Genomic DNA, 23459 nt, shown 5'->3' with positions numbered 1-23459 from the left:
AGATTAATTTCTCGGAGACGAAACACGTGCTGGCTCTTGGATGTTGTTGTGATGACCACATATGGAATCTTTCTGATGTGATGAACATGTATGAAAACCTCGCACAAGAATAAAGACACTGAACTTTAACTCTGTTTGGATTATATATTGATTCTCTGAAGGCCAAGAACCTAACTGCACAGACTCTTATCTTATTTCATACGAGTGCCCTGGCCTTTTGAATCAGTTTGGTTTTTCCTTTGGAGAAACACTGGAGGTGCTGGGAGGACCCTCCGTTCGGGAGCACCGTATTTACTATTTGTTGTTAAGAAATGTTTTGGTGATATTCTGTTAGCGCCTATCCCTATAATTTCCCCCCTTTTCTTCACAACTTTTGAGTTTCTGTATATAGGCAGGCTGCTCCAGACACCGATTAGTACCTTAAAGTTGTTTTTCTTACTTACTACTTACATCATGGATCGAGAGAGATTAGCAGCTGATCTCTTTAGCAACTTAGAATCAACTAGTAACCTACCTCGAAGTAATGTAGTTAGCGCCCATAAGGTCACAATAGGTCTAAGAGATAAATTCATTAAATTAGAAAAGTTTAAAAAACAGGAGGTTTCCAGATGGTGGGACAGAGCCACACTCAAACAATATATCAAACTAAAAAGTATACCAAGAAGGCTGAGATTGCATATCTTTCCTACTTTCGATGATTTAGAACAAGATCTTTTGGATTGCTGGGAACATGAAATAATTTCCAGCTCATTTAAACTGATAAACACTTTGATAGAAAATGCAGACAGAAAGGTATCAAAATTACAGGCAGAAATTGCCACCCTAGAGGCAGAAATTCATAGTTTGAATTTAGAAGCAGCAACTACAAAAAACTATGCAATTTTAAATGAAATTATCAACCAACACCAGAATGAGGTTACACAAAGGAAAGCTTGTAAACTCAAACGAGATGAAATTGACTATAAAAATGGTAGAGTATTCACCTTTTCCCAAAAATACGATCACTTAATCAAAAGAGGGGAACAAATACGAACAGAGGAGATAAGCTCACAATCTTCACTTAGTGTCGATTCAGTGAGTAGTAATGAATCAACTACTAGTAGTAACATAACAAGACAAGATTTAACATTGCAACATGGAACCCCTTCTTTTTTAGCAGATGTTCAGAGGATCAGACAGGGACATTGGGAGACAAACAGACGGAATGAAAGCCCTGTAAAACAAGGAGGGGCAGGAGAGGAGGGAAGCTTAGAAACAAGAAAAGGGATGCAGAACAGATCACGAAACAAGTAGTCTCAGAAAATGTGACCAAGGATATGATCAGTGTCAATAATTTATCAGATTTACCACTAACACCCCAGGATTTTTCACTTTTGAGCAAAGGCCTAGGGTTTTGCCCTGATAATGTTGGTGACTTTCAAAAAACGAAAATAGATTTTTACAAGTTTATTAGGCGCCTCAAAATCAAGAAACATTTTTCCACTCAGACTGAGACTAGAACTGGGGACATGCTTCAGGACATAAATAAAGATTATCATCCTTTCTCGATTCAAGATGTACATGACACTGCAACACTTTTATCCATTACAGACTATGAACAGAATCCCACTACAGTCCTACAGATACTTATTGAACTAGATATTCCTGTCGAGACATTGGGTAGTGGTCTGAGGTCGAAATCCAAGTGGACACCTAATCTTGCCAGTGACAATTGTATTGACGCCTTTTACAAATTAGTTTGGCAGGATTTGAATGCTTCTGAAATTAAAAATAGAAAACGGCGCCGTTCCTTTTCTAGCAATTTGAATTTTGAAAAAGGTAGGGCTTTGAGACATCTACAAACACACAAGGATATAACTATCAAGGAGGCTGACAAAGGGGGAAATATAGTAATTATGAATACGAAAGACTATGATCAAGAAATATATGGTCAATTAGCAGATGACACTTGCTATGAAAAAACTGCTTCAGATCCCATACCAGTTCTAGCCAATGAAATCAACAAATTCCTTAGGAAGTGTTTTGATGAACACTTAATTAATGAGGATGAATGCACTTACCTATGTGTCTTTAGACCAAGACACCCATGCCTGTACACTTTACCAAAGATTCACAAAAAACCACATCGTCCACCAGGTAGACCGATAGTGTCAGGGATCGGTGGTCCCACTGAAAGAATCTCTAAATATGTGGATTTTTTTTATAAACCTATGTGATAAATCTTCCTTCATACATTAAAGACACCAAACACATCTTAAGTATCCTCACTGATATCAATTGGGAACCAGGGATGACTCTTGTTACCCTGGATGTGACTTCCCTCTACACTAGCATCAGACATACCTTAGGACTACAGGATGTACGTCATTTTCTTAATAACAGATCAGCTAGACTATATAACCACACCATGATGCTGCTAAAGATGATTTACATTATTTTGAACAATAACTTCTTCCTATTTAAAAAAAATGGTTTTGTCAGAAACGTGGAGTTGCTGTGGGATCCAGATTTTCACCAGCATACGCCAACCTCTTCATGGGGTATTTTGAACATAACGTGATCTGGAGTTCGAAAGGCAACACATGGAACATGGACATATTATTTTGGGGTCGCTACATTGATGACTGTATTATGATCTGGACGAGGGACATACCCAAACTGAACATTTTTATGGAATACCTTAACTCTAATGACCTCAACATTGCTTTTACTTGGGAGCACAGTAATAAGAGTATTCCCTTTCTTGATGTTGAATTATTCATCCACAATAACAAGATCGAAAGCCGTCTTTATAGAAAAAGCACAGCATGCAATGCAGTACTACATGCAACGAGCTCACATCCCAGGCATCAGATTGACGCGATTACGTTTGGTGAAATGGTCCGAGCTAGATGCAACTGTAGCTTGGACACTGATTTCATTGAATGCATCAATGATATGGAGCACAGATTTAAGCAACGGAGATACAAACCATGTATTCTTAAGCAAGCCCGTAATAGGATTTTAAACATTTCAAGAAGTGACACTCAAACAAAAATCTATAACATTTATTAGTAACATTTGTTGTGTAGATGACTATTCACAAGCCTCCTCAATACTACGCAAATGTATGACAAGGCATTGGCCGATATCATGAGCGGATACAACTCTAAGAAGTTTTATTTCAGATACTCCACTTCTTATATTCCGTTGTGGCAGAACTCTTAAGAATACATTTTGTCCTAGCTACCCTAGTAAACAACACCACGAAGATTGGCTCACTAGCCGCAATAAGGGATTCTATAAATGTGGGCAATGTGGAATGTGTAGATGGGCAAGAACGGGGATCTCTACCTTTCATAATCAGATTGGTGATCGATTTCCCATCACCTCTCATATTACATGTAACAGCAATTACGTAATTTACATGATCATTTGCAAGTGCAGCAAATACTATGTAGGCAGCACTATCAGATCCCTCAAAATAAGAATGAGCGAACACTATCGAGCAGTAAGACAAAATGACAATCGGTATCCTGTGGCAATACATATCAATCAATGCCCGGCCCAGGGCCTAACCAAAAGCTTTGAATTTTATGGGTTTGAGAGTATATATTCAAAGACCCATGAGGAGGGAATAGAGAATTACACCTTAGAGGACGTGAATGTACTTGGATCCTTCAAATTAAGAGCAGTGGAGGAAGGTCTTAACATAAATTATGAAATGGAGTACTTCCTAGGTGATTAATTTTACTATCATAATAACTTATAATTTGTACACTGTATGTCCAAGTATGAATGTAATCATTACTGTCAAACTCTATCAACCTAGTATAAAACACTACCTAATATGGAAGAATGAGCCCAGTTTAATTCTGGTGTTAAGATGGTGAACGCTGTTCAAATGTGAAGTGTTACTATCATTACAGTATTTACATTATATATGAAGTCACACTTTAAAAAAAAAAAAAAACAATTATATCAATTGGTAAGTATCACCAATCTTTGATGTTCACGTGAAACGAATAATTAGGACGATGACTACTTAGGATTACTTGGCTGATTACACTTTGTTTTACTAGTTTGTATCATCTCTTATTTTCGGGTCCCTTCGAACAAATTACTTCTAAATTACATTATTCTCTTCATAGATTAAAAGAAGGACCAAATAAACATACTGCCCGTCATGCTGAAGAATTTTATACACACTCCTGAGACCTTACTTTGTGTCGTGTGACACCTTATTCAGTGTCATTCTATCAATTTGTGTAAGCGCCTAAGGCTGTTCGCATTAAATAATGCATAGCAATTTCAAGAAGGCGCCCACTTTTTCTTTTAACACTCTGTCCTTTTTCTGTTTCAGGCCAGCCGATGATTCTCATCATCGATTAAAAGAAGGACCAAACAAACATACTGCCCGTCAGGCCGAAGTATTTTATACACACTCCTGAGACCTTACTCTGTGTCGTGTAGGACCTTATTTGATGTCTTTCTATCTATTTGTGTAAGCGCCTAAGATTATTCGCATTAGATAATGCTTAACAATTTCATCCACCCAGTTGGACACTGTCTTTTAGTTGTGTCTTTCACACTCCAAGATGGCGCCCACTTTTTCTTTCAACACTCTGTCCTTTTTCTATTTCGGACCAGTTGATGATTCTCATCATCGAATAAAAGAAGGACCAAACAAACTTACTGCCCGTCATGCCGAGGAGTTTCACACACACTCCTGAGACCTTACTCTGTGTCTCTTCTATACCTTATACCTCTAGGTAGGTGACATTAATGTTACCTTATGTATTTCCACTTTATTCTGAGGGGGCTGAGTCGGTTTGCTCAATTTAGAAGCAACACAAGATTATAATCTTTGTTACATCGGTTTCAGATGAGACGGAGGGCTTACACGTCCTTTTTCTCTACATACACACCAGCTTAATTATCGGGAAGCAAAACACAGCGCCCCCAACACAAGAACTTACCCAAAAGAACTGTTTTGTTTATAGGTACGTGACCGTTTACTTTTAGAATTATGCCATATTGCTTATGCTTGTCACTACTTCCTAAGCATAGCGATCTTCTCTTCTAGATCGCACCGCAAAAGGTTTTGGATCCATACTTGCTGACTTATGAGTACTCCCTCACAAAGACTCTGGGATAATAGTGTTTTGCCCCCGTCACGTTATTCCCACTACTCTTTCTTTATTGGTACGTGATAGTCCATTTGTTAGTTCCTTTTAAATTCAGCTTACTCATTATCTTCCTCCTAATGACTTACAATCATTTTATTTCAGATCATACATTATCTTGAAGAGTTTTACTTGATTAGGATAAGCCATTTACTCATATTAACACCTTACTTATACTTTGGTACTGTTTTTTTATTCAGACACACTTGCGAATGCTTAATTTAGCACACTCACTCACCAATTTCCTAGATGTTATGAAGCTTTTCTGTTCCTTTTTTCCCAATGACACCCTGTCATTAAGAGTATATTTCTCAACCTTGGTTTCCGTTTCTCATCGCCACATGTCTAGTGGGAGTCTTTGTCCCTATTTCTAATTCTCAATTTCTACTTCGTTTCACGTGCACATCAAACTTTTGGTGATATTTATAATAATAACAGTTTTATCACTTGTGGTAGACTGTAATCACAGTTTTCTCTCTGTGGCTCCGTTTGGTAATGTCACTTGATGATTTTAGACACTCACGCGGTACTGGTGAAGGACTTGGCCACGATTTTAATGCCAGGTATTAATTTTCCATAATCATGTATAACTACAGATTATTAACAAGCTCATTATTATGTTTCTTACAGCCCTGAGGAAGTCAATGAGACGAAACAGGAGACGAAACACGTGTTGGCTGTTGGATGTTGTTGTGATGACCACATATGGAATCTTTCTGATGTGATGAACATGTATGAAAACCTCGCACAAGAATAAAGACACTGAACTTTAACTCTGTTTGGATTATATATAGATTCTCTGAAGGCCAAGAACCTAACTGCACAGACTCTTATCTTATTTCATACGAGTGCCCTGGCCTTTTGAATCAGTTTGGTTTTTCCTTTGGAGAAACACTGGAGGTGCTGGGAGGACCCTCCGTTCGGGAGCACCGTATTTACTATTTAATGTTAAGAAATGTTTTGGTGACATTCTGTTAGCGCCTATCCCTAAAATTTCCCCCCCTTTTCTTCACAACCATCACATTTAGAGTTCCTGTCCAGTAACTAGTCTGTATTCACATTTCCATCATACACCTATCCCTACCCCATTCCGCATGTGTGGCCCAAGCTTCAACCTGTTTCGATACTGTTGATATCATGAGTTAACAGATATTCTTGCAGTGGGCCCCAGATGTTCCTGGGCCATAGAGCTTGGGGAATGGTGGAATTGTAGAGTTCTAGTTGGTTTGTGACAGTATATCATATCATACAACCAGGTCTTCATTTTGAGTATGCAATCCCCTCTCCACGTACGACGCCCGCCTCTCCACATCCTTTACTCCTTATGTATACCCTCTTACTCCTTAATCTTTTCATCAGTCCTTATCCATTGCTTATCACACTTCATTCCTGATTTATTTTAATCCCTCAGCCCTTCCCTTCATCTTCACTCCTAATTCTTTACTTCTCTTCTATCACGCTTAGAGCCCAGTTTAAATGTTAGGTGCAGAGGGAATGGTGGTACCTGTCAATGCTTGAAATGTCTGCAGGGCCAACGGACATTTCAGAATTTGGAGGTGGGCACCTTCTTCAGGGCGACGTGGTAATTTACTCCATCACCCTGACAGAGAACGGGCCAACCGAAAAAAAATAAAGGAGGCCCTAAATGTTCTACAGTTTCCTCTACCCTCACTCCTCACTTCTCATCCCTCAGCATCCAGCAGCCATCCTCTATTCCCCATACATAAGTCACCTCTCATTTGTGATTTTTTAATAATCATTTCACATTCCTCACTCTGCATCAACCAATCTACTTCTTATGTTTCATCCCTCATCCTTTAGTCCAACCCTTTATCTCCCACTCTTTTTTACTCACTCTACATCACTTATGTATCACACTTCATTCCCCACCTCTCCCTATTTTTCTTTTGTCATGCCTCACTGCTCATACCATCCTCTCTGAGAAATAGGTAAAATTTGCAATTATAGCCTAAAATGTATATCACCCTGTCTATTTTAGGACATGCTGTCCCCTTACATCTCATGCCTCAGTTCTAATTTCTGACTTGTACCCTATTGACCTCACTCCTCTTCCTCATGCTACTCATCCTTTTTAATCAACCATCATTCTTCATGATGATCCCTAAGTCCTCAATGCTCAGCCCTGATATCTAACTACTCATCCTTCATTTCCCATTTGTCATCTCTAATCCCTCACTTTTAATCGCTCCATCCTCCTGTCCCACTCTTCACTTCTCATCCTTTCTCACATCCCTCATTTGCCTTCTCTCCTTTCCCACTCCTGATCCTTACCATTCCACCTCATCCCTTTTTCCTCTTGCATAATCCTTCACTATCTCACCCACTTTCCTCACTCTTACTCCCTCATTCCACTCTTCACCCCTGATTTCTTACTCGACATCGCTCATCTATCACTATTCACTCCCCCTCACTTCAGAAGTGACAAAGGAATTGTACGAATAATGTTTCCTAAAATGTCCACCATCCTCACCATGTTAGGATATCCTCATCCCTCCCTCCTCAAAACACAGATCTCAAACTTCACCTTATATTTCTAACTCATTACCCCACACTGTTCCTTCATTCTACATCCCTCATATAGCCTTGCCAATCAACCTTCAGTCCTCACACTTCATCTCGCATTCCTTATTTCTCATCTCTCACACCTTATCCATAATTCCCCATTCTTCATCCTTCAAATGTGCAGTATCTAATCCCTTTTAAGACATCCTCATTGCTTACTCAGCATCCCTCAGTCCTCACCTGTCATTCTTCAGCCCTCATCCCTGTCATTCCTCACACCTCACACCTCATCTGCCACTCTCATTTATCATAACCCATCTTTCATTTCTCTCCTCCAGTTTCCGGTGTCCTCTTGAGTCTCTCATCACACCTCAATCACCAAACCTCCCTCCTTAACACTCATTCTCCATTTATCACCCCTCAATTGTTATTTAGCAATGCTAAATACTCACCTCTAATCATCTGTCACACCCTCTTCTACTCTCACACCTTACAGATCACTCTTCAACTCTCATTCCTCATCTCTCACACCATATTCTTTTAATTTTCACCTCTCTGTTGTTTATCCCCTACTTCAGATTGCTCACCATCAATCTTCATCTCCCATTCCTCAATTTTCATTCTTTCCTCATTGTTATTCTCATCTTTCCTTTTTCATACCTCATTATCATGCCTTAGTCCTTACTTCTTGTGTCATATTCCTTGTCCCTCACGCTTCACATTTTTCACTGCTCTGGTCTCAACTCTTAGTCATCATTCTCACACCTCATTCTTTACCCATCTTTGCTCACTGCTTGTCCTACCCTTCTCCTCTCTTACTCTTCATCCTTCTCTCCTCACTCATTACCCGTTTTCCTTCAGTCACCTTTCACATCCCTGTCTTAATCTCTGACTCACCATTTGCATCCTTTAACTCTCATCCCTCACTCCTCTTCTCTCACCCTTCATCTTTAGTTTTGTGTTTTTATTCTTCAGTCTTTATTCCTCAATCTTCACTCCTAATCACTCATCCCTCACTTTCCATCTTTCATTACTCATCTCATAATCCTCATACCTGATTCAGCACTCCTCATCTCTCACTACTTACACTTCATACCTTACTCTCAGTCTTCATACATCTCTGGAGAGCTCTAATAGGAGTACACCATGTGTCAGGGGCTGCTTTTATTCATACCAGGTTGGCATGGATGATATTTTTCCTATTCAAAGATGTCATACAGTGCCTGGAGTGGTAAAAAGGTTATGTTATTTTTTAGCTCTGCATGATTCGCACTAAGTAATTCTATGCTTAAAGACTTAGCTGTAAAAATGGCAAAAGACTTTGAGCCTCATTACGACCCTGGCAGTCTTAAGCCATGGTAGCAGTCGGACCGCTGCCAATCTGGCGGTCCCACAGTCACATTATGATCGTCCACATCACCACTTTTCCCACAATGGCGGTGCTGGCAGTGCTGGCAGTGATGGCAGTGATGGCGGTCCTTATCTGCCAGGGCAGTGCTGCCCTGGGGATCAAGAGTCCCTTCTCCGCTGGCAATTATGTGGCGGTAGCTCTGCCATGTAAAGGCTGGCAGAGATGGGGTGCAGGGGGCCCCATGGGGGCTCCTGCATTGCCCATGCACTTGTCATGGGCAGTGCAGGGGCCCCCATGGCCAGCCTTGTCATGATTTTCAGACAGTGAAAAACGCTACGGGTGCACCCTATGCACCACAGCATTGCTGCTGGCTCAATAATGAGCTGGCATCAATGTGGTGGGCTGTTTCCCGCTGGGCCATCGGGCGAAAACTCTGTTTCCGCCCACTGACCCAGCATAAAACTCGCATTGGGGACTGCGGGAAGGAACAGCACTCATGGTAACCTGACTTCAGGAGTTTGGCGGACAGCCTTTTCTATCTGCCAAACTCATAATGACCCCTTTGCCACTTTCTACGTTGGCGTGGATGGAACTGTACAAATTTATGCTTAAAAACTTTGCTAGGAAAATGGACATTTGAGGTGAGCAGATTCGGTGGTGTTGCAGGGTGCTCCATAGTAAGGAGCTGCTCTCTCCACCTAAGCTTGGGAACTACCCATAGTTCCCAGCTTTTTTTTGCATAATTTATGCTCCACTCTAATCCTGAAACAATAAAGATATATATATATATGTGTGTGTGTACATATATATATATGTGTGTGAGTCTTTTTTAAGTGGGAACCCTCGTTTTTATCCCATGCCTTCCTTTAGCTCTACCCACTTCCTTACCTCCTTTTACCTGTATCCACCCCTAATGTGTTATTCATATTAATCACTAAGTAGCATACTGACTCTACCAGGTTTCATTTTTATTTTGGTTTAAGTCAGATTCACTCATTTGGGTATCATATTTATTCGGGTACTTACTACATTCATTCTGGTGTGTGCCATATATTCATTTTACAGCACGCTATGCATTTCAGGAGGAATCCAATATGGGGAGCTGTAATTGTGACATGAATGGCTTCCCATTCTATTATTAATTTTGATATTTACATGTGACAAATATGGATTCCAACTTGGAAGCTAAGAGGAAGGAAGCAGCAAATAAACCTATCTTTGTAAACATATATGAAACAATCTGTAAATGTACAAGTGAATCTGGAAATGAAATAGGAAAGGTTGGAAAATGTTTATAAAAAGTTTATAAAAAAGAATTACCAAAATAGTGGGAAGCTGAATCCTTGAAACAGTATATTTATGTTGGATGAGTACCAAGACGTCTTAGAAATGTTACGGTTCCCACGTATGAAGATTCAGACCTGGAAATGCTTCAAGAGACTGCAGTCAATTCTAACAATTGCTCTATGATTATGATGTGTATATTATTGAAATATGCTCTCAAAAGTAGAGCAAAAATAAAGGAAGAGATAGAAAATCTACAGTCCAAATTAGGTAGCAGTGATTCAAAAGACAATTTTGAGGCATGTATGTCAAATATGCATCAAAGGCTTGATTACCAGAAGAGGAAATTAAGGCTAAAAAATAACAGAAATTTATTAGAGATTATAAATATTATCAGGCCAGGTATTGACATTTAATACAAAAATATGATCATATGTGTAAGGAGGACAAAAACACAACCATTACCAGAGAAGTAAATGATAACAGCATGTCATCCACATCCAGAGAAGAACCTGTTTTAAGTATTTTTTAAAGGAATTCCAAATGCTAAGCATGAGCATGACAGAGTTCAGGGCAGAAGCAAACTACCAAAGAGTCAGAAACAGAGGAAAAGGAAAAAGAGGATCTAACAAGCCCATACAAGAAGAAAAGAATGAAAGCCCCTGACTGGAATTATCACAAGGGGAAAAAAAACGCACATGAATGAACGACCTATGAATGTGGTAGAAATTTCAGAAAGACATTTATGTCAAAATTAAATTGAAGTATTGTCCTTTGGCCTATCCTTCTGCCCTCCTTCTAAGTTTAATTATATTCAAAGTAGAATTAACCTATTTCATTTTATTACAATGTTAAAATTCAAGAAATGGTTTGAGACCAAAAACCCTACCAATATGTCAAAACAGAGTTGCGAATCTTATGATAATCGTTTGATTATTGACATTTCCACTTAACAAACTATATCATCATGTGATATAAATAATTATTACCATGACGATCCTCTTCAGAATCTAGAAAATGTAGGCATTGATGTGAGTATGAGCTGCCCAAGTGGATTCAAGCATCAATCTATTTTTAAACTAGCTTTGCCCTATAATGCCATTACAGTGTTTGAAAATGGGGGTCAAACAAGACTTAAATAAAGATGAGATTTAAACCATCCCAGGGGCAGAAAATTCTTAGAGAACAGCAGATAGCTGCTGTCAATAATTTGGAATCTGCTATTACAGAACAAATCAGAAGAAATCAGCAGGAGATTTTACAGCCTAATAATGTTTACTATGGCATGTTACTTGATTGGAAGAACCAGGGACTCTGGAGTGGGAAGAATATTTGTTCCTAAAATGTGACCACCCGGAGATCCCAGAGCTGTATCTACTGACAAAACTGCATAAAAATTGGTTTATTCTCCTGGAAGACCAATAGTTTTATCCATAGGTTCTCTTCTTGAAAACACTTCCAAGTATACAGACCACTCACTATTTGACACCATTTGTTACCACTGTACCAGTGTGTGTAAAGGACACCAGTCATTTCTTGTCTATTATTTAGGGCATTGATTGGGAGCCCACTTTTATCTTGGTAACCATGGATGTCAACAATGCCATTGTTTTGCATACCTGTTTCCACAGTGCGACCCAGGAGGCACATTTCGTGCTCTGGGTTGCGCTGCAGCCCCTGCCACCCTCCCTGAAATCATCTATACTTACCTCCTTTTTCCTTTTTCTTTCCTCCTTTTTCTTCTTTTTTCTTCCATCTTCATTTCTTCTTTTTTCTTGGTGTCCATGTTGTCTTCCTCCTTGGTATTCTTCTTCCCAGCATGCGTGTTTCCTTTTTCCTTTTCTACTTGGTCTTTTTTCCTATTCTTTTCCATATGGTCTTTCCCAATCCAAGATGATGTTGCACTTTCTTTCTGTTGTGTCACTTCCTGTTTTCTGGTATATAAGCACTTCAGTTCTTTTCTTCCTGGCGTTGCAAACACTTCCGCTTTGGTGGTCATCCTCGCTCCTGTGTTTCTGCGTTTTCTGCGTTCCTGTTTTTTCCTGCAAGATTTATTGTATTTTTCCTTTTTTCATTGTTTCTTTTTCCTCTTTTCAGTGATAGAGGTTTTTTACCAACTTTTTGGGTTTTTCCTCTGGGACTCCTCCTGGAGGGTACAGTCTGCCTTGACATCTTTTCCAGTCAGCAGCACCGTGGCTACTAGAAGGGGTCGCCCCTATTGTGGCCAGTCCAGAACCAGTAGAAGACTGGGTGTTCCTTCAAGTTCTTCAGCCAACGGTGGTAAGAGACGTGCAGACCGTGACACTTTGTTGTTTTTATTGTATATCAATGGCTTATGTGCCACCCTGTCTAACAAAGTTTCTGATGCCCCTGTTGCTTAAAAGATAATTAACCTGCAAAAACAAGAGACAAGAGGTGCCATGGCAAAATAGGAAACGGCTCCTTTAATTAAACATTATTTAACAAAAATATCCTAGAGACAATACTCCTTCTGGAGGTAAGTATTATACACAATATATACACTAGACACCAAAATGAGACAAGTACATAGTCACTGAACAATGCAAGCAATAGGAAATGCTATAGAATGCAATGGGAGAAAATAGGTCTAGGGGTAACACAAACCATATACTAAACAAACGGAATTTGAATCATGAATTACCCCCTAGACAAGTGTAGTGTGTGCAGAATCACTGGCAGAGTAAGAATACAGTAAAGGTAAGTAAATTACCCCACCCCAGAGCCCAGAAAAGTACTGCAAGTTTCCTTAGGACACACTACACCTTGTGATTGGGATTTTGCAGCAGCCAACCAAGTCTGCAAAGAACAACTGCTGGATTCCTGGACCTGAAGACCAGCAAAGGAAGGGGACCAAGTCCAGAAATCGAAAGAAGTTCCAGGAAGGACAGGAGCCCCTGCCAACCCAGAAGAGGGTGCAAAAGAAGAGTCCTCGGTTAGTCGAAGACTGCAGGAATGCACCCTAGGAAGATGTCGGTGGGTTCCTGCATGATGCAAAGGATGTCCCACGATGTGAAGATCGTTGAAGGTGTGATTTTGTGTTGGAAGTCGCCAACAAGCCTTGGCTATGACAAAAGTGCGTTTTGTGTCAAAAATGGTGCTGGGTGGACTCAAGAGGGACCTGGGGGCCTCAACGCTGTGTGAGGAGGAAGAGGGGGCTCTCAGCACTTTAGAGAGCCCTCAGGATGCCAGCCAGCACCCCCAGAAGTCATAGGATTCGGGGACCAAGGAGGTGCAAAACGCGGTTGATGCAGCACAATAAAATAAGGTCCCACGCCGCGGGAGAACAACTCAGCGAGTTGAGTGTCGCAGGATGGAGTGCTGGGGACCTGGACCATGCTGTGCATGAAGGAATTTTGCAGAGACACAGGCCTCAGGAGATGAAGAAGACGCAGTACACAGGGGTACCGTCGCTCTCAGGGAAGGCAAGGTCTTACTTACTCCAAATTGCGTCAGCAGGCCGCCAGGACAGTCTATGTCGCTGAGGTCCACCCTCTGTGCACTTTGCAGCAAGCTAATCGCTGTGAGAGGAGTCCAGGGGTACAGGTCGTCATCTTCGAAGGTGCCTGCTTGGAGCAGGGGAGTGACTCTGTCACTCCATGGGAGATTTCTTTGGCCCTTCTGGTGCAGGATGAAGACAGGGAGTCCACAGAGCGTGCACACTGTGAAAAATGTTGCAGTTGCTGACTTGGAGCTGAGGTTGCTGATGAAAAGTGTCTCTTGTAGACACTTTGTTGCAGTTACAGCGTTTCTTGGAGCAGTCTGCGGTTGATCGGAGGTCAGAAGAGTCTGAAATTGTTGCAGAGGATTCCTGAAGGAAACTTTCAAGCAAGCAGAATCTGAAGAGGACCCACAGGGGAGACCCTAAATAGCCCTGAGAGGGGGATTGGCGATTGGCTACCTTATCAGCTAAGGACCTATCAGGAGGGGTCTCTGACGTCACCTGCTGGCACTGGTCACTCAGAGCCCTCCAGAGTGCCCCCACACCTTCCAATGCAAGATGGCTGAAGTCTGGGACACTCTGTAGGAGCTCATGGCACCACCCCTGGGGTGGGGATGGACAAGGGAGTGGTCACTCCCCTTTACTTTGTCCAGTTTTGCGCCAGAGCAGGGGAGAAGGGGTCCCGGAACCGGTGTAAACTGGTTTATGCAAGGAGGGCACTATCTGTGCCCTTCAAAGCATTTCCAGAGGCTGGGGGAGGCTACCCCTCCCCAGCTTGTAACACCTATTTCCAAAGGGAGAGGGTGTAACACCCTGCTCTCAGAGGAAATGATTTGTTCTGGGACTGGGCTGCCCAGACCCAGGAGGGCAGAACCCTCTCTGTGAGGTGGTAGCAGCTGTAGCTGGAGTGCAACCTCAGAGAGCTGGTTTGGCAGTACCTGGGGTCCATTTTGGAGCCCCCAGGATGCATGGAATTGGCTCTCCAATACCAGATTTGGAATGGGGGTACAATTCCATGATCTTAGACATGTTACATGGCCATATTCGGAGTTACCATTTGGACGCTGCATATAGGTATTGACCTGTATGTAGTGCACACGTGTACTGGTGTCCCCACACTCACAAAATCCGTGGAAATGGCCCTGAACTATGTGGGGGCACCTTTGCTAGTGCAAGGGTGTCCTCACACTTAGTAACTTTGCACCTAACCTTCAGCAAGTGAAGGTTAGACATATAGGTGACTTATAAGTTACTTAGGTGCAGTGAACATGGCTGTGAAATAGTGTGTGCACTATTTCACACAGGCTGCAGTGGCAGTCCTGTGTAAGGGTTTGTCTGAGCTCCATATGGGTGGCAAAAGAAATGCTACAGCCCACAGGGATATCCTTGAACCCCAATGCCCTGGTTACCTATGTACCATATACTAGGAGCTTGTAAGGGGGGAGGTCCAGTGTGCCAATTGAAATAGGTAAATGAAGTCACTGGCCTACAGTGACAAATTTAAAAGCAGAGAGAGCATAAGCACTGAGGTTCTCATTAGCAGAGCCTCAGTGACACGGTTAGGCACTACACAGGCATACACATTAGGCCATAAATGATGAGCACTGGGGTCCTGACCAGCAGGATCCCAGTGAGACAGGCAAAAGCATACTTACATACAGGTAAAAATGGGGGTAACATGCCAAGGAAGATGGTACTTTCCTACAAATACAGTAATCCAACCACCATGGCCTTTGATCGAAATGCAGAGAAAAAACACTTGCTCAAGTAATTTGTTGATTAATACTTTACAGAAGAAGAGATTCAACTTGAGCACCTCCTTTATTTATATCTGTAGGTGCTTCCCGTTGAAGGGAAAGAGATGAAAACCCTGCTTTCAGCATTTTTAAAGCTTCCGCTTGCTGAAAGGTGACTCTGCTCTTACTTGGTGGGAGCTGTCAGCTCCTGCCAAGTAAAAGCAAACTGCTTCCTCCCGAGGGTGGGTACCTCGGGACGTAGCATGAGCCGGCTCTGGGGGGGGTGGTGGTCAGCAGGGCCATGTATGGCTCCAAGAGAAACATAATTTGTTCCATGGTAAGGAGTCCCCCCAGCATATTTTCCACATTTGGCCCGGGGGAGGTGGTTGTCCCCAGTTCCAGTGGTGTCCCCAGCACCACCCTAATGATTGGCCTGGGGGGCTGTGTGCCACCTCCACATTTCTGTTTATTCTTCCCCCAGGGAGTTGGCAGTCCTTAGGGTCCATGGGGGGGGTCCACACGGCCCCTGCAGTTTCTTTGCATTGCTTCCTGGGAAGGTGGTGGCCCACGGGGCTTTTGAAAGCCCTAGGAGGGGGTCCTGTATACCCCCTCTTCATGTTTATATAATCCTGCATGTCCGCCGGAGCTAACCTACCCAGGGGCAAATTTAAATCAAGCGGGGGGAGACCACGCTTGCTTTTCTTTTTTAATTCATAGCAAAATTTGTGTATATTTTGCTGTGATTTTTTTTTTAAATGCTTTTTCGCCCTGTTGGTGTCCCATGGGGACCCCTGTTACAAGGATAGGGGGCTTGGGTAAACAAATCCTGCCCCCTTTTCTTGTTTTTTGTTTGCATTTGTTTTTGAGACTCAGCTGAAACCAAGTCTCAAAATGGCTGCCAACACTTCCTGCTTGAAGTGTTGGCAACCAACAATATCTCTGCACGAGATCAGGAGGATTCAGAAAGTGTTTGTATCTCTAGATATACAAATTTAGTTTTCCTTTCATTACTCTTAAACTACTGAACAGATTTACACCAAATAGCAAAATGCATTATCTACGGACCAAAAGCTACCTTTCTGCCAAATTTGGTGTAATTCCGTCCAGTAGTTCAAACTGTACTCGTGTTCAAAACTCCTTTGGGAATTAACATGGAAAATGCACTTTTTTTTTACCCCCCCCACCTTTTTCTCGCCCCCCACTTAACAGATCACCCTGAAACTTCCCATGCACAATAAGAATTCTTGGAAACACACTTTTTGGAAAGTTTCGTGAAGAATCGTCAAATGTTGCCAAAGATATAGGCAAGTCAAAAAATGCTTTTCTATGGAAGCTAGGTCCTAACTATAACTACCTACTGGCAACCAACAGTATGTAATATATGTATGTATGTGTGTGTGTGTATAAATACAAATAGTTACACACACACACACACACACACACACACACACACACTCACTCACTCACTGAATTACAGTTAGGTCAGCTGTTTCATTACAGCATATTACTTATGATATATGAATTAAAGGACACACCTTCCCAGTTTATGCATACTGTAATAAAAGCACTGGGGATCAAAGATCATAGGTGAATAGTAAGTACTAATATATATTAATGCACGTATACATAAGAAATTCATTGAACTGTCTTGTCAGTGTTACTGTTGTAACTACTATATGAAACTTGAACACATTTTTAGAGCTTGCTATTTACAGGAATTACATTTTTCTCAACGGTAAAACTGCATTTGTTTACATAAATATTATAAGGAAAAAAAAATAACTGTCAGATACATAACAGCTGCATTTATCGGTGTATACGCTTCACTCTTTGGAATGTAGTGTATGCCTCAGTCAGAAAAGAGGGCATGCCGAGGAATTTCACACACACTCCTGAGACCTTACTCTGTGTCTCTTCTATACCTTATACTTCTAGGTAGGTGACATTAATGTTGACTTATGTATTTTGCACTTTATTTTGAGGGGGCTGAGTCTGGTTGCTCAACTTAGAGGCAACATATGATTATAATCTTTGTTACATCAGTTTTAGATGAGACGGAGGGCTTACACATCCTTTTTCTCTACATACACGACAGCTTAATTATCGGGGAGCAAGACACAGCGCCCCCAACACAAGAATTTACCCAAAAGAACTGTTTTGTTTATAGATCGCACCGTAAAAGATTTTGGATCCATACGTGCTGACTTATGAGTACTCCCTCACGAAGACTCGCGGATAATAGTGTTTTGCCCCGTCACGTGATTCCCACTACTCTTTGTCTATTGATCATACATTATCTTGAAGAGTTTTACTTGATTAGGATAAGCCATTTATTCATGTTAACACCTTACTTATACTTTGCCCTGAGGAAGTCAATGAGATTAATTTCTCTGACACGAAACACGTGTTGGCTGTTGGATGTTGTTGTGGTGACCACATATGGAATCTTTCTGATGTGATGAACATGTATGAAAACCTCGCACAAGAATAAAGACACTAAACTTTAACTCTGTTTGGATTATATATTGATTCTCCGGAGAACAAGAACCTAACTGCACAGACTCTTATCTTATTTCATACGAGTGCCCTGGCCTTTTGAATCAGAAAAGAGGGCATTGTACAGTGTGGAGGAACTGGGAGAGAAACTAATGAACGTGTAAGAGCAGATGGTACTTTAGGAGAAACTTATAAATATAAAGAATGCAGCTTTATGTATATGAGAAAGTAATGAAGAAATAATACTGAAGACATGAAAGGTTACTAAGATAGAAAGTAAATTAAAAGAATGTAAACAGGAGTTGTGGAGTCACTGAGGCCCATATTTATACTGTTTTAGTGCCGCATTTGTGTCGTTTTTTGATGCAAAATTGGCACAAACTTCCAAACTACAATTGTAGTTTGGAAGTTTGCGCTGCTTTTGCATCAAAAAATGACACAAATGCAGCACTAAAAAGTATAAATATGGGCCTTAGTATGCAAAAGTTTTGATAAACATTGCTTGAACAGTAGAAGGTAGGTATTGCCCTCTGACTCCCAGACTAAGTAACCTGTACTGGCCAACTGATGTATTTTGCAAGCAAGAGGTTGCCATCTTTCAAAACAACTCATACACCATTTTTGTTTTACCCTTGAGCCAAGCACTGCAGCAGGTCCAGCCCTTCGCAGAGCTCCAGAATAAGCACCAAGTGCCGGGGGCTGATGTAGGCTGCGTGAAGCTGTACAATGTTGGTGTGGTGGAGCTTTTTCAGGATGTGGTATTCCATCACCTTAGACTGCTTGTTCTCTGGGGTGTATGGGATCATTTTTGCAGCCAAGAGTCTTCCACTTGATTTCTCCCAACATTTCCTGACAGTGCTGAAGCGACCTCTGCAGCAAAATAGGAAAACAACATAGACAAATGGTGAACACACATTACCACACCTTATACAAAGGCATTAATAACTGCCATTTTGATAGTACACTCTACAAACACTTATTTTTGATACTAATAATACAAATCAAAGATACTGTAGTGAATGGTGCTCCTTTTAAAGAATGTAGGAAGACTTGACCTATGTTAAAGCTAAAGGCATGTGAATGTGGGCAGTGTATTTCTGATAAAACAGTATTGATCAGAAAAAGTTAGACATCTGGATCACTCTGGATCTCCCTCTTTTACATGCTATAGAGCCATGATCAACACTAATGAAAATGTTACTTCACTTTGGAAAAAATATTTCTGAAGGATACATAATGTTCCTGCTGATTCACACTCTATTATTTGTCTTTGAGGCTTCAAACTGGACCAGAAGAGCTTTTACCCAACAATACCTCTCCAGCTGCACCACCACACACTACAACTCTGGTATATATTCTGTGTGAACTGGTATGCTGGTGTGTGTTCCTTAACTTTTTCCTTGAAACACCAAAGCAGAAGGGAACTGATAGAGCAACAATGGCATACGTATGCTAACTCTATATGTGAAGGGCAGTGAAAATCTAATTAAACGTACCTGTCGCTGAGTGACTGGATGTGAGATAGTAGAGCTTGACAAAGGTATTCAATGATTATCATGCAGCTGGCTGGCAGAGGTTGGCAATGGGAATGCCTCTTGAAAGAGCTATGGATGTTGAATTGCCCCAAGTGGAATTGGCATGAATGCCCTCTGGGGGGGTCTTTCCTGGTCAAGGCACCACAGATATAAACACAGAGAATGGCAGGGGGAAAAACAATCGGTTTGGTCACAGCCTTGCTCTTATTAGCTCTACCAAAACCTATGAAGAGCTGCTCATCTGTTCTGTCTTTATGAGTGCAATTGATGTAGTAAAATATCACACATCTGGGTTCCAGTCTATGTAGTTGCTACTTCTCCTTGGATGGTTGTGGAGGAAGGAAGAAAGATGGAAAGGTAGTATACTGGGCCCATGTAATGCAGAAATCATGTTTGGTAAGAAGGATGGCCCAAAAAGAAGAAGTAATCTATCCATAACTGAGAAAGGTGGACAAACTGATAGAGCCAGAAGTTCTGACCCTGTGCCTTGGATTTATTACCTTTAAGAAAGTTACGTATCTGCTGTAATAATCTTTCTGGTGGATAGTCTATCTACTTGCAGATTCCACATATGTAGAACAACCCCCAGGAATCAGACGGGATCAGTAGAACTTCAAAGACATAGGGGGTTATTACAACTTTGGAGGAGGTGTTAATCCGTCCCAAAAGTGACGGTAAAGTGACGGATATACCACCAGCCGTATTACGAGTTCCATAGGATGTAATGGACTCGTAATACGGCTGGTGGTATATCTGTCACTTTACCGTCACTTTTGGGACAGATTAACACCTCCTCCAAAGTTGTAATAACCCCCATAGTGTCATGAGTAGTGTTCGTTGGACTCAGTCAGTGACAGGAATTATGCCAGGCAACACCTATGAGGCCATAAAACGCCCACCCAGCTGCATCAACATCAGTTTCCCTCCACCTTTTCCAAGTCTTCGAGGTGAGAAAGAGATTAAAATTGAGAAAAATTGCAGTACCAATAAAATTGTAACTGGGATCCTATTAACTTCACCTATAAGACATTCAGTCAAATGGGAGGAGGGCAGGTCGATGTGGAAGCTGCAAAATGTAGCTAAAGTATCCTCTAAAAAGATTGTTACCGAAGATAAGTAACTTTTTCTTCTAATAGATATTGCTACCTGCAGATTCCTCGCCTGTAGAATAGATTTCACAGCAAGACCCCATCCAGGAGAAGGAGTGATGGATGATTTAAACCAAGAAATCCTGCAAGACAGATCTAGTGAAGTGTTCATCCCTGCACACCTCCGCATTAAGGCAGTGGTGCTTATCAAATGTATACAAGGAAGCTCATATTGCCGGCTTACGGATTTCTGCAATCAGGACACCGCGAGCAAGTGCCGAAGTGGTGGACTTAGCCCTGGTGTAATGGGCCCTGATTACTTCAAACGGCTCCTTGGCTAAAGCATAACAAGCTTTTATGCACAGGATGATCCAGTGGGATAGAGTCCTCTTTTGAACCGTCTTTCTTTTTGTGGTTCCACAATAGCCCATGAAAAGCTAGTCATCTAAATGGTATTCCTTGGTGTTGTCCATGGTCCAGGTAGCAATTAACTGCAAGCCTAAGGTCCAACCGGTGCAACCATTCCTCCTCCTCTGTAGAATGAGGAGTGGGGTAGAAGGTTTGGAAGGGTGATGGACTGGGCAAGGTGGAAGGGAGTGACCACCTTAAGGAGGAAAACAGACATGGTTTGCAACACCAACTTGTCTGGAAAGAAGGTTGTGAATGGAAGACAACAGCTAAGGGCCTGTAACTCACTGATCCCTCTAGCAAATGTGATGGCAACCATTTTGAGCGTCAACATGCGAAGGGTAAAACTGAACAGGGGACCTTAGGGTGGTCATCCCCAAACTTTTTGCCTGTCTCCCTCCATTTTTCCGACACTGTTTTTGCTGGTTTTATGACTCTGCACACTTTACCACTGCTAACCAGTGCTAAAGTGCATATGCTCTCTCCCTTAAATGTGGTAACATTGGTTATACCCAAATGGCATATTTAATTTACTTGTAAGTCCCTAGTAAAGTGTACTATATGTGCCCAGGGCTTGTAAATTTAATGCTACTAGTGGGCGTGCAGCACTGATTGTGCTACATATATAAATACCCCTTAACCATGTCTCAGGCCTGCCATTGTAAGCTCTGTGCAGTTCACAGCAATTTCGAATAGCCATTTAAAAGTACTTGCCAAGCCTTAAACTCCCCTTTTTCTACATATACGTCACCCCCCAAGGTAGGCCCTAGGTAACCCATAGGACAGGGTGCTACTGAGGTAAAAGGCAGGACATCTACATATGTGTTTTATATGTCCTGATAGTGAAAAACCCTTCAATTCCTTTTCCACTACTGTGATGCCTGCTCCTTTCATAGACTAGCATCGGGACTGCCCTCATATGCTTTTTGAGTGGTAGATTCCGAACAGAAAGGGGTAACCAGGTCATATTTAGTATGGCCAAAATGGTAATGGAAAATCCAGCCTATTGGTGAGGCTGGATTTCATATTACTATTTTAGATTTCTTAAAAATCGCTATTTGCGATTCGCAAGCTGCATTTTTCATACAAGAGACAACTATTGATTTCTAAGTTTTAAGACTCTTTTTAAACTTGCAAAAGTGATATTTCAACTTGCGTTTATTGAATCTTTGTTATTAATATCATCTATTTTTCTAATTTGTGTGGTGTACTTTTGTGGTGTTTTCACTGTGTTACTGTATGTTTATTGCATAAATACTTTACACATTGCCTTCTAAGTTAAGCCTGACTGCTCAGTTCCAAGCTACCAGAGGGCGGGAACAGAATAATTTGGATTGTGTGTGTGACTTACCCTGAATAGGATCGCGGTCCCTACTTGGACAAGGGTGTATACATACCTCTGCCAACTAGAGAACCCATTTCCAACACAGGGGCTCAAACGGAGTTCCCATTAAGAACCAGAGAACCAAACTGAAGTCTCATTGAGGAATTATAATTGGAGTGAAGGAAAGAGGTTAGCCAGACCGTTAAAAAATGCATTACAACAGGGAACTTAAATTCGGATGGAGATCTGGCAGACAGAGGAATGCAGACAAAGTGGCTAAATACCCCTTTACAGTGCCAACAGTGCATCCCCTCTGAGCCAGAGAAAGAGCAAACTGAAGCACTTGGGATAACTTGGCCTGCAAAGGATGCATACCATTTTCCACAAACCACGAAAGAAAACAGCCCCATCTGCTGGATTAGGCAGATTTAGGGGAGGGGCGATGCACAGATAAAATGATGCCTATCACCTCCAATAGCAGATGAATGCAGCACATTTTTACCCATGCAGTCTCCAAGCATGTAGTTGTTGGCCTCAGAGATTGGGGTGCAGAACCATTTCTCCTGACTTGGACAGAAGATCCAGCCTGAATGGCAGGCAGAGTCGAGGAAGCATGGAGAAGCACAGGAAGAGTGTATACCAAACCCTTTCTCGTCCAATCCAGAGCTATGACAATGACTTTGGCTTGGTCTTGGCAAATCTTCCTCAGAAACCAAGGAATCAAGGATATGGGGAGAAAAGTGTAATGGCACTGAAAGTTTCACTTTAACTGAAATGCATCCCTCAAGGCTCCTTTCAACATATACCGGCACAACCAGAAATGCTGGCGTTCAGCATATTCTCAGAATAAGTGCACCTGAGGTGTGCCCCACTGGGCGAAGATGTTCTGATTACCTACGTTAGAAGATGCCACTCATGATTGGCAAGAAAACGCCAGCTCAGGTCGCCCTGACATTCATAGACCATGCCAGATGAGTGGCAGTGAACCAGATCCCGTGACCACAGTCTCAGTGTTTCCAGGCAAAGGGCATGACGTAACACATAGCAGTTCTGTTGTCTGTCAAGATCTTAATGAACCAACCTACAATG

General features: G+C 41.7%; 1 protein-coding gene across 1 annotated transcript in view; it reads right to left on the bottom strand.

The window, feature by feature from the left end:
* OBSCN (obscurin, cytoskeletal calmodulin and titin-interacting RhoGEF) overlaps positions 1-23459 on the bottom strand; it is a 1961032-nt gene that overhangs the window by 199754 nt on the left and 1737819 nt on the right. The window contains exon 121 of the mRNA XM_069211034.1: positions 18646-18885. Within this exon, the coding sequence (XP_069067135.1) occupies positions 18646-18885 (240 nt within the window). The remainder of the gene's footprint in view (positions 1-18645; positions 18886-23459) is intronic.

The sequence above is a fragment of the Pleurodeles waltl genome, chromosome 10 (assembly GCF_031143425.1).
Source record: "Pleurodeles waltl isolate 20211129_DDA chromosome 10, aPleWal1.hap1.20221129, whole genome shotgun sequence".
Classification (NCBI taxonomy): Eukaryota; Metazoa; Chordata; class Amphibia; order Caudata; family Salamandridae; genus Pleurodeles; species Pleurodeles waltl.
This window is presented reverse-complemented; position numbering and strand designations above follow the sequence as displayed.